The sequence below is a fragment of the Tupaia chinensis genome, unplaced genomic scaffold, assembly GCF_000334495.1.
Source record: "Tupaia chinensis unplaced genomic scaffold, TupChi_1.0 Scaffold000147_1, whole genome shotgun sequence".
Lineage (NCBI taxonomy): Eukaryota > Metazoa > Chordata > Mammalia > Scandentia > Tupaiidae > Tupaia > Tupaia belangeri.
Genome location: NW_006159617.1, coordinates 7,723,814 through 7,739,453, shown reverse-complemented (window position 1 = coordinate 7,739,453; position 15,640 = coordinate 7,723,814). Strand labels below are relative to the sequence as shown.

At 38.5% G+C, this 15,640-nt stretch overlaps 1 protein-coding gene across 3 annotated transcripts in view; it reads left to right on the top strand.

Annotated features, from left to right (window-relative positions):
* The window catches only part of VPS13A (vacuolar protein sorting 13 homolog A), a gene marked incomplete at its 5' end in the record, with an annotated part of 243,652 nt that overhangs the window by 72,984 nt on the left and 155,028 nt on the right, over positions 1 to 15,640 (top strand). For all 3 annotated transcript variants that reach the window (XM_014586627.2, XM_014586628.2, XM_014586629.2), the window contains 5 exon segments: positions 3,415 to 3,496; positions 7,379 to 7,533; positions 8,596 to 8,752; positions 12,376 to 12,455; positions 15,384 to 15,443. In XM_014586627.2, the coding sequence (XP_014442113.1) occupies positions 3,415 to 3,496; positions 7,379 to 7,533; positions 8,596 to 8,752; positions 12,376 to 12,455; positions 15,384 to 15,443 (534 nt within the window).

Here is a 15,640-nt window from a genome sequence, read left to right as displayed (position 1 = left end):
TGAAGGAGGAGGAACACGTGATGAACACGTGATGTGTGTGGGGATCAGGGTAGGATAACATTTTGTTTTTTGGCACTGGTAGAGGATTCAGAGATGTTTAAGTGCAGAAAAAGAAATCATAAAGGATCCTGGCAAAAACTCCTCCAATAAAAGACAGGTGAATAAAAAAATGTTTAACAGGGTTATTTGATCATAGTTTATGTGATACATGATCCTTCAGATTGAAGACTAAAGAACACAGAGAGAACTGTCCGTTTTTTAAAAAAGAGTTATTTATTTATTATTATTATTAACATTATCATTATTTGATTTGCTATAGGGCATGTACACTCATCAGAGAGAGAGGGAAAGTGAAAAAGCAAGCCGTGAGGTCTGGGACTTGACCCATGGTAGGCCTCCTGGGAGTCCAGTGCCTTAACCAACACACCACCTGCGGGCCCCAAACTATCTATTTTTGTATTTGGGTTTGGTGAATCAAGTACAGTCATGTCACTATAAGTTTGGACAAAAAGGGCCTCATAATAAAATACTGAGGGAGGAAACCCAGCAAGGGGTGTCTGTTCAGATTCTTCTTAGCCTGTCTTTGGAAGCATTTTTTTACTGGATATGGAGCAAGAAATTTCTTTATGATTAGCTGTTACACCATAACAGGATAGGAAGTAGAGAGGTAGGTAAGAGTAATATTTTTAGGCTTTATGGTTGGCTTTAGGGGAAAGGAGGTTCTGGCTACTATGACCTGTCTTAAAGTGGACCTCTAGTTTCTATGGCCTGTCTTGGGGGAGAATGAGGGCCAAGAGATAGGAGAATAAGAGAAGGTCAGAAAGAAATTTTGCTTCTCACGCCTTCACTTTGGGATACAGTTTTCTGAATCTCAACAGCTGTTTTTAAAAACATTTTTAAACTACGTTGTATTTTATTTATGCTATATTTCCCAAAACAATAAAAAGGCAAGTTTGCTGAGATATCTTTAAAAAAAGAAAAGAGAGGAGCCAGCAGGTGGCGTTATGGTTAAGGCATAGACTCCCACATGGCTGACCAGGGTTTGAGTCCTGGACCTGGTGACTTGACACTCACACCAGGTGCATGTATATATGTGCCCATAATCCCGAGAAGAGAATGGAGGAGAAGGGATTGTGGCATGGTCATCCCTGTTGGGGCAGGGGGAGATTTCTTACTGACTCTCTGTCTCTAGCAAGTGTACATGTCCCATCACAAAAAAGTCTCTCTTTAAAAATATAAAATGAAACTGTTAGCTTCCAACTCTAAAGACTTTAATTATTGGGCTTGCAATTGTTTCTCTTGGATGTCCTGGAGATGGTTTTCTTATTTAGCAAGATGTTGAGTTAAAAGGTATCTAAGATCTCTTCCTACTTAAAGCTTATCATGAAGGAAATTATAACCATTTTACAATTTGTATGAGGGGATCTTCAAAAGTTCATGGAAAAGGTGTTATAAAAGAGCTATGTGGGACCAGCAGTTGGCATAATGGCTGTTGCTGGACTCCCATGTAGCCGACCGTGGTTCGAGTCCCGGACCCAGTAGCTTAAACAAACGCCGGGCGCGTGTGCATGCGTGCCCAAGATCCCGAGAGGAGAACAGAGGAGAAGGGATTGCAGCATGACCATCCCCCTGGGGGGTGATTTCTCGCTTTCTGTCTCTCTGTCTCTCTGGCAAGTGCACATGCCCTTTAGCAATCCCCCCCCCCAAAAAAAAAGTCTATGCATAGGTTAAAAAATTTTTGAACCAAAATATACTTGTACTTTTTTTTTTTTTTTAAAGAGAGGGCATGTGTGGTTGTCAGAGAGACAGAAAGCGAGAAATCACCCCTTGAGTGGGGCAGATGGCCATACCTCAATCCTTTCTCCTCCATTCTCCTCTTGGGATTTTGGGCACGCATCCACATGGGCTTAGCATGAGCTTTAAGCCACTGGATCCAGGACTTGAATTGTGGTTGACTACATGGGAGTCCAGTAATATAACCATTATGCTATCTGCTGCTCCCAATATACTTGCATTTCATTCCATTTTTTTCACTAAATTTTCTTTTGATTCTTGCTCTAGGGCATGTGCACTCACTGGAGAGGGAAAAAGAGAGAGAATAAAAATAAGAAATGACCCCCTCCACGGGGAATGGCTATACTGTAATCCTTCCTTCATTCTCTTTTTGGGATTTTTGGGCATGCACACATGCACCTGGCATGTTTCTTAAGCTGCCAAATGCATGACTCGAACCCCAGAGTCGATCACGTGGGATCCAGTGCGTTAGCTGCCATAACACTGCTGGCCCTCCACAAATTTTTTGAAGTCCCCTTATATTGGCTAGAGAGATGCTGAGGTAAAAGTAAATAAAATAAGAGTTTATGTGAACAAAGGATGAGAATGATTGCCTACAAGGGCCCCTGAATATGTACACTTGTTCATATTACATAATATGTAAGTCTTAAAGATTTCAGGATGATTTTCAAAGACAAAATCAGGTTGGGGGACAGCTGGTAGCTTGGTTGTTAAGGTGTTGGATTCCCGCTTGGCCAACCATGGTTCTAGTCTTGAATCTGGTGCTTGAAAAAAAAAACACTGTGGGCACACTGTGTGTGTGTGTGTGTGTGTGTGTGTGTGTGATCAAAATTCTGAGAGGATAATGGAGGAGAAAGGATTGTGGCATGGCTATCCTTTTCTGGAGAGCGATTTCTCTCTCTCTGTCTCTGTCGCTCTGGGAAGTACACACCCTGTGACAAAAACCTAAAGAAAAAAAAAAAAGAAGTTGAGAAGGGAGAGGGTGTTGGTTAAGGCTTTACGCTGGTCAAAAAGCTGTACCAAGGTGTTATGCAGCATTGCTTGGCTGAATTCTGTGATAAGGAGCAAGATGACCTTATGGCCATTTGGCGTCACTTTGCTTATTCTTAAGCAAACTGTGGAGACCATCTGGCACACGTTCTTGTAACTGCTAAGAAATATAAACATTTAGAAGGTTATAGCTAGTAGACTAAAGGAAGGAAGAGTAACAGGAGGATTCTATTTCAGCAGTAAGGAAGTTCATAAAATAAAATGTCCAGTGATCTTGGTAACATCTTGAACTATTTCAGGTGTCTTATCCTAGAGGCCCAGCACCAAAGGATCATTGTGTTTGGATTATAAATTTCAAGGCCTTCAACTTCTGTGTGTCCGAGCTCAGTTTTTCTAATGGCCTCTTGGCTCCATTTTGAACAAAAGAACATCTTGTTTTTCTTGTTTCACAATATCTAGCCTTAAAGTTATAATAAAAACCCATCTTTAAATCTATACTTTATAATTTTTCTAATTGAGGCCTAATGCCTTCTTAGTTAATTCAACTCAAGTGGCTTTTTGTTGAAAATTGTCTGAGAACTTTGGTTAAAATCTTTGTGTTAATTAATAGTGAGTTACTTTTCCTTTCAGATTTCAACTGCTACTTTGGGAACAGCACAGATTTCACAGAAAATAATTCCTCTCTTGGAACTTCAGTCTGTTTCTGAAGACGGTAACATGAAACTGCTTATGGAGTTTTTTTCTTATTAAAATATATTAGAATAATTTTCATTTTGAGGTATATTTTTCTCAAATGACCATGTTTGGAGGGAAAGTATCTTTTCCTTTTAACCACTTGATTCTCTCCTGGGGCTCTGCTGTAAAAGACAGATTAACCAACAAGAGAAAACAAACCAATTTATTAATGTTTATCTCTTATGTGTAAATGGGAGAAGCTTCAAGGGTGAGTAACTTAAAGGGATGATTAGCACTTTGGTTTATGTACTAATTTTGGTTTAAAGGAAAAACGGGGTTTGGAGCCTCGACTTGGGGTACATAGAGGCAAGTTGTGGGAAGGTTACCAGAAAAAATATGATTAAACAGGGTGAGGTTTATTTTATAGGTTTATGGAAGCGTCTTCTCCTTTGATAAGGATATTGTAGATTAACAGTTATTTTTCCTGGCGCAGAATGAGAGGGACTTTTACAAAGGTTATTTCCTTTATAAATGTTAATTTCCCTTACAGAAGTGAAATATATGCTGTCTTTAGAGCTTCTTCATTGTATGTTGTTTCTCAAAATTGTCAACTCAGTATAGCCCTTATACCACAAATAGATGTTTTGAGTGGCATATTTTAATCTCCTAAAGTCATATAGAAGAATTCAGGCAGTAGCACATACTGTTATTTAAAAAAAAAAATTAGATGTTTCTCTCTCTTTTCTTAGAGATATTTTTGCTATAGAGCATGTACACTTGCTGGAGAGACAGAGAGAGACAGCGAGACAGAAAGCGAGAAATCACACCCCCCCTTGGGGGGATGGTCATGCTGAATTCCTTCTCCTCCAGTCCCCTCTTGGGTTCTTGGGCATGCACACACATGTGCCTGGTGTGATTTTAAGCCATCAGGTCCAGGACTCAAACCGCTTTTGACTATGTAGGAGTCCAGTGACTTAGCCATTACATCCTCTGCTGGTCCATCCCAGTTTGGATGTTTCTTAAAGTTGCTTTTGCAGTGGAATTTTTTTGGTATATAAAAGTTGAATTTAGGCCAGGTGGTAGTTTGGTGAAAGTGGCCAGCTGATTAGTTTGAATCCTGTATCCTGTGGCTTAAAAAACACACTGGGTGGGAACCAGCAGTTAGCGTAATGGCTATGTCGCTGGATTCCCACGTAGTTGACCGCTGTTCCCTTCCCGGACCCGGTGGCTTAAAACTCACTCCGGGCGCGTGTGCGTGCGTGTCCAAGATCCTGAGAGGAGAATGGAGGAGAAGGGATTGCGGCGTGACCATCCCCCCTGGGGGGGGTGATTTCTCGCTTTCTGTCTCTCTGTCTCTCTCTGTCTGTCTGGCGAGTGCACACGCCCTATAGCGAAAATCTCTCAAAACAAAACAAAACAAAACAAAACAAAACAAAACACTGGGCACTTGTGTGCATGCACGCCCAGATTCCTGAAAGGAGAACAAAGGAGAAGGGATTGCAGCATGCCCTCTGGGTTGTGGTTTCTCATTCTGTTTCTCTCCCCTCATCCCACTCTCCTTCCCTCCCAGTCTCTCTCTGATGAGCACGTGTGTCCTATAGTAAAAATTATTATTAAAAAAATAAATAAATAAAAAAGTTGAACTCAGACTGGCCCCGTAGCCCCACGGTTAAGGATTCCACATGATTGATCATGGTTCAAATCCTGGCCCTGAAGCCTTGATAAACTTGGCAGGCTTACTACTGCCTGGCTCAGTCATTTTTAATATCATATTTTAGAAAAATACATATGTATGTGTTCATATAATGCATGTCCAAAATTCTGATGGGAAGGAAGAATGGAAGATAAGTGATTGCAGTGTTACCATGCCCACTGAAGGGTGCTTACTCTCTCTCTCCTATCTCCACTCTCTCTTGTGTGCACATAATTGATGTGCCCTCTGACACCTCCTCAAAAAAATCGAACCCATAATCCCAAGGGCAACTAACAAATTAGTTATCTTTGTCTGCAAGCTAAGACAGTCCATGAAACTTTATATGATAGATGTGCACTTTATAATGTGCTATTTAGTTTTTTGGAGAATTTTATTGTAGTAAATTGCTAAAAACTTTTAATGTAATCGTTTTTTGTTGTTAAAGGGAGAAATTGATTTGTATAGCATGTCGAAGGTTATAAATACTCTGATTTCCATACCTGCTCTTCTATGGCCATTTTGGAAAGGAAAATAAATATATTTCTCTATTTTTAAGAATTCAAAAATTGCTAAATGTTAAATAACAGTGTTGATCCTTGGTTTCCTAGAGAATATTTTCCTTTGTGTTTGGTGAACAGAAATGAGATGATGTTTATGAGGCTATATCTACTTTATCTTCAATTTTAGGTTATTAGGGATATGTGTCAAATTGTTTAGTTTTCTTTAAACTTTTTTTATAATGGTTAACTAAGTAGTTAAATAATTTTTTAGTTTTTGATCTTTTTAAAAAAGTTTGCCAAAGGGTGCATGCACTCGCTAGAAAGAGAGAGAGAGAGAGAGAGGGAGGGAGCGAAGGAGGGAGGGAGGGGAGGGGACACATGAGAAAGCACCCTTGTGGGGAGTAGTCACTCCACAATCCTTTCTTCTCCATTTCTTCTCCCTTTTGGGATTTTGGGCATGGATGCACATGTGCCTGGTGTGTTTTTCACTTCGCTGGGTCCAAGACTTGAATTGCGTGGTTGGCCATGTAGGATCCAGCCACCTCAACCAGCAAACGCCGCTGACTGGCTTGGTGTCCATATGCATGCATGCTCACTTATAGCTGTATTGTGTGAGTGCTTGATATATAGTAGTGCTGGATTTCAATTTAATTTAAATTCCAAGCCTGCTCTCTGCTGCTACTATAGCAGAGTTTATAGTTAAGTCCTGTTATAGTATCCAGGTACAGTGAGTTTATTAACATGTTATTTTGAGTATTTATGATATATGTAATCATTAACATTGTTTGCTGTAAAATTTCCTTAAGCAATTTAAAAATGGACAATAGATTTTATTTAATTTTAAGAATTATTCTATTTATTATTATTATCATTTTTAAAAATTTGCTAGGGTACACACACCCACCAGAGAGATTGGGGTTGGTGGGGGTGGAGAAGGAGAGGGAGAGAGAGGGAGAAAGTGAGAAAGCAAACTGCCAGGTCTGGAACTCAAACTTGGTCAGCCATATGGGAATCCAGCACCCTAACCACTGTACCACCTGCTGGCCCCAGACTAATAGATTTTAATGTGTTAAAATTTTTTTTCTTGTTGTAGATAAAGATTACATTTTGCAAGTTTCCATACTTTTTATCACCAAGAATGTTACTCATTCAAAAGTAGTGTCTTAAGATTGGCTCTGTAGCCTAGTAAAGGGAGCATATCTCACATAACCAACCATGGTTTGAATCCTGTCCTGACAGCTTGAAAAACACACCAAGTGTATTTACCTGCATGCCCCAAATCCTGACAGGATGGAGCAATGGAGAAAGAATTGCAGTGGGACCACACCCCACTAGGGGTTGCTTTCCTCTCCCTCCCTCTCATGGGTGCAGTTGCCCTCTGGTAGTTGGGAAAAAAGTAGTATCTATATTCTTTTCTCTTTTTGGAATGCATTTTTTTTTTTAGTTGTTTTGTTTTGTTTTCTCACACTTGCGCCCAGCATGATTTTCAAGCTGCTAATTCCAGGACTTGAACTGTTCAGTCTGCCATGTGGGATCCAGCCACTCAACCTCCACACCACCTATTGGCCCTGTCTATATTCTTTTCTATTTGTTTTATTTATTGTGATTATAGCCCATCTAAAAATAGATTTTAGTTAGAAGTTTTAATGTTCACATTTCAAACAATTATAAAGATGTTACTATATTGTTTTTATTATTGACTTAAACATCCTTCTGTGAAATTTAGATTCAGAGGAGGAATTTTATGATGCACCATGTAGTCCCTTGGAAGAGTCTCTTCAATTTCCATCCTCAGCTAAATGTATTCGACACAAAAAGTTACAAAAGCGAGATGGTGTAAAAAATATGACTGAGTTAAAAATGCTGTTTGAAGTAGTGGAGGTAAGTACCATAGTAAAGTTAATAAGGTTTGTTTAAGTTGTTTGCTATTTCTACTATTTAGTGATGATTTATCTGGTTTTAGTGCTGAGAGGCACTACTGTTTTCATCCTGTTTAAACTAAATCAAGAGTCGCTGTGTGGTTCATCATGGTCTGTGCTTTATCATGGTCTGTCCACACTCCCATCAGCGTGGTTTTCCTGCGTACACAACTGCTTTGCTGTGGTCAGGGGATCATCACTCATCAGTGGTCTTCCATAGCCCGAAGGGTAAAATGCAGATTCCTGTACCCAGCCACGAGGCCTTGCATGACATGTCTCAGTCAGTCTGCCACGAGTGCTGCCATCCCATTACCTCCTGCCGTCCTAGCACCATGTCGTGTTATGGCACCCTCTGTTTGGGAAGATTGACTTCCTTAATCATGAACTAGGGGTTTGGCCCAGTCCCAGTGATACAGGTGGTGGGTGCCACTGCTTGATCCTATAACCATATAGGAAGTCCCCAGGCTTGGGTCCCAGGTTGGCTTGAACATGCTAGGTGTGCTCATGGGTGTGTCATGGTCCTGACTGAATAGAGCTTTGGAGGTGAAGGTGTATTGCATTGTGATGAGACCTTATAAAAGGTGTGTGTGTGTGTATTTCACAAATAAACTTTAAAAAATTAGAAAAAAATAAAAGAAAGAACAAACTAGAGGTTTAGATGATATAGATCATAGGTAGTCAGTGCAAGGGGGTGGTCTTTGAAAAGTTCATGGAAAATGGGTATAATAAAAAACATGCATGGATTTCAAACTTTTTGTTGTAGCAAAATAAACTGATACTTTGTTTTTTTTTTTCATGAACAAAGTCCTTTCATATATATTTTTTGAAAATAATATAGTATGTATCTGTGTGAGAGGGGGAGAGAGAGATGTGTGGATACAAAATTTTCTAAAATTTTATATACGTCATCTATCTTTTATATCATGTATTTCCTCCCGTATCCATATATAGCCACCCTCACATGGACTTTTTTTGTTGTTTTATATGGTGATTGATTTTTTTTTTTTTTTAAATTCCTCTGCAGGTTTTGATCCAGTTTTACCACCTGGTTGGAGATTGTGAACTACCCGTGATAGAGATTGATCTTTTAGGCTTGGGCACAGGAATTGAAATTAGAACATTTGATTTGAAAGCAAATGCCTTTTTGAAAGAGTTCTGCTTAAAATGCCCAGAGTACTCTGGTAAGAATCTGCGTTTTTAAAATAGGTTAATTTCATTGTTTGACGACTTGCTAGAATATTTTCAGTTTTGTGTGCTTTGATTTGTTACATCTGGTAAAATATCAGAGAACTGTTACATTATGAATTAGTCTTTAACTTTTATGTTGTAATTGGCAATCCATAGTGGTAGACTAAAAGAGAATGAAGAAAAGTTTTTTCATTAAGGAAAATCAAATAGTCCTGATTGAAATTAAATCTGAACTGAATGTGGAATACTTTCTTTTTTTTTTTTTTTTTTTTTTTTTTTAGGTGAGGTTTTTGCTATAGGGCTCCTGCACTCGCCAGATAGAGACAGAAAGTGAGAAATCACCCCCCAGGGGGAATGACCACGCAGCAATCCCTTCTCCTCCATTCTCCTCTTGGGATCTTGGGCACACACCCACACGCGCCCGACGTGAGTTTTAAGCCACCGGGTCCAGGACTTGAACCGGGGTTGACTACGTGGAAGTCCAGTGACATAGCCATTACGCTAATTGCTGGTCCCAGAGTTTCTTTTTTAGAATAATTTTATTTAACTTTATTTATTGCCACTATTTTATTTTATTTTTTAAATTGGCCAAAGAGAGACAGAGGAAGAGAAGTGAGAAAGCAAGCTGTCAGCTCTGGTACTTAAACTGTGGTTAGTTGGAAGTCCAGCTGCCTTGACCACATGCCACCTGCCAGCCCAGGAGTTAGATTCTTGTTGCTGCTGTAACAATTTATCACACACTCAACTGTCTTAAACAATGTAAATTTATTATCTTAACATTTCTTAGGGCAGAAGACTAATAAACATTTTTCTGGGCAAAAATCAGAATGTCACCAGGAGCCTCTTTGTGGAGGCTTGAGAGAAGGATCCATTTTCTTTTTCAGTCTGGTGTTGCCAAAATTCCGTTCCACACAGTTTAGGTCTCTGTCTTTTTGCTGCCTGGTAGCTGATGGCTGCCCTTGGCTAGATCTAGAGGTCTCTCCTGGTTCTTGCACATACTACCTCCTGTATTTCACAACAAGCGCAGGGCATGAGACCCTCTTCATAATGTCATCCCTCTAACCACCTCTTCTGTCTGTTGCTTCCAGTCTTAAAAACAAAGGTGACTGATTGGGCACACCTGAGTAATCCAGGATACTCTCCTCCTAACCTTAATTGCATCCACAAAGTTCCGTTGGCCGTATGATGTCACATATTGAGCGTAGTCATCTTTCGTTGGGAGGATGGACAGTATTCTGCCTATGACAAACTTATGTATTATAGGATCATAGTAAACCTGATCCCTAAGAAAATAAGTGTGTTTTCTATGTAAGACAGTTAAGAGGCTATTATTCTTTTATACTCCTTTAATTTTTCCTTGAATAATTGCAAATGTTGGGGGAGTGATTAAGATAATTATTTAGTAGTTTAATTTCATTAAACTCCTTTGTAGCATATTATATATGACTAGATGCAACACTAAATTTTGTTTTAATTTAAATATATTAGAGTCTAAAAAAGAAATGATACTCATATTTTAGAGTAATTTCAGATTGATGGCAACACTGAGCAGAAGGCAGAGAAATTTCCCATATGCCCCTTGCACCCATGCAGGCATAGGCTCCCTCTAACCAGCATCTTCCACGAGAGCGATGCATATGTTACAGCGGATGGGCCTGCACTAGTGCTTCATCATGGCCCAAAGTCTCTATATTAGGGTTCACTCTTGCTGTTAGATACCCTGTGTGTTTGGACAAACGTATCCACCATCATGGTGCCGTATGGCATAGTTTCGCTGCCTTAAAAATCATGTGGGCCCTACCTGTTCATCCCTCCCTCCCCTGTAATTCCTGGCAACTACCGAGTTATTTTTACTGTCTCCGTAGATTTTTTTTTTTTACTTTTTCTAGCATGTTGTATCGTTGGAATCATACAGTATGCATCCTTTCAGGTTGACTTCTTTAACTTACTAATAGGTATTTAAGTTACCTCCATGTCTTTTCATGGCTGGATAGCTCATTTATTTATTTTTCTCCAGCAACTGGTAAGATTTCCTTGTCTGAATGTCCATGACTTATTTATCCATTCACCCAGTGAAGGATATCTTTGTGGCTTTCACATTTTGGCAATTCAAATAAAGCTGCTCTATTCATCTGTGCAGAGGTTTATGTGTGGGTATCAGTTTTCAGCTGATTCCATCCCCATGATGGCTGAATCATGTAATAAACTGCCAAACTGTCTTCCAAAGTGGCTGTACCATTTTGCATTTCTGCCCATCCGAATTCTCTACCCTCTCTCTCTCTCCTGTTGTGATTTTGGGCATACACACACACACACACACACAGAAAGAAACCTGGCATGTGTCTCCAGCCTCTGGGTCTAAGACTCAGAACGTGCAGTAGGCCACATTGAGTCCAGCTTCCTCAACCACTATGTCATGGGCTGACCTTGGCCTATTTTTAAATCAGGGAACAAATTAAGTAGTGTAGCCCCAAACTGTCAGGGCATGTAATTTATGCAATCCCCCCAGGCCCCATATTCTAGAGCCTTTGAGAATTCAAGGATCGTAGACTGTGTTACTCTTACCTCTTGCCAGGAAGACCCTCTTATGTAGCAGATACTGGGATTTATTCTGTTACACTTTTTACATCAAGAAATAGTTTGCTTTTGTAATTGAAAAGAAAAGTAAACCAAGGTAACTGAACTGTTCACTGGTAATCCAGAAGAATTATTATGTTTAATCTTTCTTTGTTTTACTAAGAGCAAAAGATAAGAAAACTCTTGCCAACAGAATACTGGATGTACAATTATCACTACACATATTTCTGTAAAATTTCTTCTTTTTTCTCAGAGGTAATGAAAAGCAGAGTTTATTGCATAGAAGTAAATAATAAATAGTTTAATTAATGGATAAATGTATAAACAAAGTGCAAACCTTCTTAAAGATAGAAATACAGTTAATATTTCAGTGGGAAGCTGGTTTATATGCCAATAAACTTTAAAGTTTGGAGGAGTTTGGAATTTGTGGCTTTAAAAAAAAGAATAATATGACTACTTTGTAGTCCTTTCAGTTTCTAGATGTTAATTTTTAGCAAACATAAGTAATTTGATGATGGTAGTTTTTAAAGAAAAACATCTTTTCTACTGCAGTTTTCCTAGTATAGGAGATTTTGAGTGAAAGCAGTAATATAATAGATTAATTATAAGGTAGTAGGATTTATTTTAATCTAAAGTATTATACAGAAAAACACATTTTCTCATTGTACCCTGAATCTATGTTCCCAGCCACTGGGTTTCTAAGGACTTCAATATTTTTCTTTCCAGCCATTTTTGTGATTCAGATACAGAATTCTCTTCTTGCCTTTTCACTGTTCCTAAAAACCATTTTAGTTTTCTTTCTGATTGGTACATTTTCCTCTCCTTGGTATAAATCCTTGGTTTTGTATGCAAGAGCAGGGAAGGGAATTGCGAGGAAACATTATATTTTTAGAGTTTAAAGAGTAAAGAGGGAACCTGTATTGAATAAAGCAGAATCCAAGTAGCAGAATAGATACAGGAAAGTTTTATTTTCCAGTTGTATAATTACTAATATTACAAACAGTTTTCCTATCAGAATAATTTAAAAAATTATTTTTAGATGTAAATAAGAAGCCAGTTTATTTGATTACAACACTGGATAACACAATGGAAGATCTGTTAACATTGGAATACGTGAAGGTAAGCAGTTGCATTTATATCTGCTTGATACAGTAGTGTGCTGCTATGTTGAATGTTCAAGTTTTGTAAATTTAATAATATTCGGGGCCGGCAGGTGGCATGGTGGTTAGGGGCACTGGACTCCCACATGGCCGACCCTGGTTCAAGTTCCAGACCTGGTGGCTTACTTTCTCACTTTTCTCTCTCAATCTCTGTAACAATTTACCACACACTCACTGTCTTAAACAACATAAATTTATTATCTTAAATATCTGGTTAAATTAAGATAATAATAAATAAAGTTAAATAAAATAATTCTTTAAAAATTTTAAGAATATTCAAGGGCCTTCAGGTGGCATGGTGGTTAAGGTGCTGGGTTCCTACATGACTGATGGTGGTTTGAATCCTGGACCTGACAACTTGAAAATGATGCTGGGTGCATGTGCGCATGTGCCCAAAATCCCCAAAAGAAAATGGAGGAGAAGGGGTTTCAGTGTGGCCATTTCCCCAGGGGTGATTTCTCAGTTTCCTTTTCTCTGTCTCTCTCTAGTAAGTGCACTCCCCCTATACCTAAACCATAAATGAAGGAATGAACAAACAAACGAACATGCATACATATATACATTCCTAGTGATCCACAGTGAGCCACTGACTACACTTAGGAAGCAAAGAGAATAGTAAACACATGATTTCAAAAGAAACACACACACACACACACACACACGCACACACGCACATATTTTATTATACACAAAGAGCATCTAACAGTTTTATCAGGTAAACAAAGGGATATAAATTAAAATCATAATTGTTAGTTTCAAAAAATCCTTAAATCATTGTGACCTTGGGAAGATTTTTGCTGTTGCATATGTATTAGATAGTTTTTAGATTATAGAATTGTTCTAGATATAGAGAAAATGAGTGGATAAAGAAAATACGAAATGAAAGACTATTCAGCTTTAACAAGACGATAGACTCTGGCATCTGGGAGCACGTGGATGATTCTGGTGCCATTATGCTCAGTAGAATGAGCCAGGCAGAGTAAGACAAGTGCCACATCCCCTTACTGCTGTGGAATCTAATCAAACTGAACCCAGAAGTAGAGAGTGGAATGCTAGTTACCACAGCCTGCAGAGTGGGGAGCAAAGGAATGGGCATATGTTGATCAAAGGGGCTCAGAGTTCTAGATAGACAGAGAAAAGAGGTTTTGAGATCTAGTGCATAGTGGACTAACTAATCAATACAAATATGTATCTCAAAATAGGAGCGTAAATTTCAAATGTCTCACCACAAAAAATGATAGATAAGAGAAACGATGTGTATATAGCAGTTTCTTTGATCATTCTACAGTGTATGCATATATCAGAACATCACATTGTACTCCGAAAGGGCATGCAATTATGATTTATATACTGCTAATAACAAATATAAAGAAAAATCTGTTAACATTAATTTTAAATTTATAATAAATTAGTAATAACTTTAAAATAAAAATGATAATAATTATAAATTTAAAGGAAAAAATCAGAGTATTTGGATACATTGTGAGCAATTCTATCACAAATTTTGTTTCAAATATAGGAAAAATTAGGAAGAATTATAGTGTTGTCGATGACCAAATGTTTTTCACACGCAATATCTAACATGACCTCTCTTAATAATAAAAATGATATTACACAACATTTATTGAATACTTGCTATGTGCCAGAGAGTCCCATACTTACCGGAATACTATATATATATATTTTTTTCTGATGAAGCAGTTGCTTTGTTCTGGTGAATCCGTGTGTTCGAGACCACCCTGTGCCCAGACCTGCTGGAAAACACCTTGAGTTACCTGGCACACTGGGTCCTCAAGCACAGGAGACTGTACACAGTCTTCTGTGACCTGTTTCCCAGAGAAGCAAGCCAAGTCCCACTGGATTAATGTGCCCCGTGTCCTACATAATAGCTCTTACATGCTGTGCTTTGTGTTTCCACGTACATTTTTAACTTCTTTCTCAAGATGTTCTTTGGGGAAATCCTGCTGTTTGTACGTCATCCTTTCCCATTCACTGTACATTTATAGAATTTTTCATCATAAATATGTACAGTAAAACTTGCTGAGTAAAGGTCTGTTTACTTTAAAATACTATGTTGTTTGTAATCTGATCTTCCACTCAATAAATCAGGAGCACAGGAGAAGGCTGCATTCATGTTCTCTTGAATCTTCAGTCCCCCTCTTTGTTTCATTTATTTAGGCTAGAGTCTTTCAATGTACACACTACTCTTTGTCTCCAAGTCCACGACAGCAGTGGCTTGTTAAGTAAGTAAATAAATGAATAAATACACAGACATATATACACACTCCCATTATATATAAGTTTATATAGGAATTTTATATGTATATATAGGTATATATTACTTTTTTTTTTTTTTGGAGAGATTTTCGCTATAGGGCGCGTACGCTGGCCAGCCAGGCCAGACAGACAGAGGCATAGAGACAGAAAGCGAGAAATCACCCCCCGGGGGGATGGTCACGCTGCAATCCCTTCTCCTCCATTCTCCTCTTGGGATCTTGGGCACGCATGCACACGCGCCCGGCATGAGTTTTAAGCCACCGGGTCTGGGACGCAAACCGCGGTTGACTACGTGGGAGTCCAGCGACATAGCCATTACGCTAACTGCTGGTTCCCTATAGGTATATATTATATATGTGTGTATGTATATATACATATACTTCATTTCCTACAGGTATCTGAAGTTACCTGATGTATATATGTACATAATATGTGCATGTGTGAAATGACCTAAACAAGCCACAGCTTCATCAGAAGAAAGCACATACATACACACATACATACACGCACACAGCTAGACAAATTATAAATGTACTTTAAGACTATCACGTACTCTTATGTACACGTCTTCCTGAGATGTTCTAACAGCTTTTATTTTCTCCTTGTATAGGCTGAAAAGAATGTACCCAACTTAAAAAGTACCTATAACAATGTCATGCAACTGCTTAAGGTATGAGTGGATAATAACCTATTTTTAAATGATTGCTTCCATTTCTCAGTAAACATGTAAATTATTTTCTACCTGTAATTGTAAGACCCTGGAGGATAAACTGGGATATTATAAATTGTGTTCCTCACATTATAAAGGATAGTGCCTTGTTGAGAGTAGATAAGCAAATATTTATTGACCTATTCCTAAAATCAGCT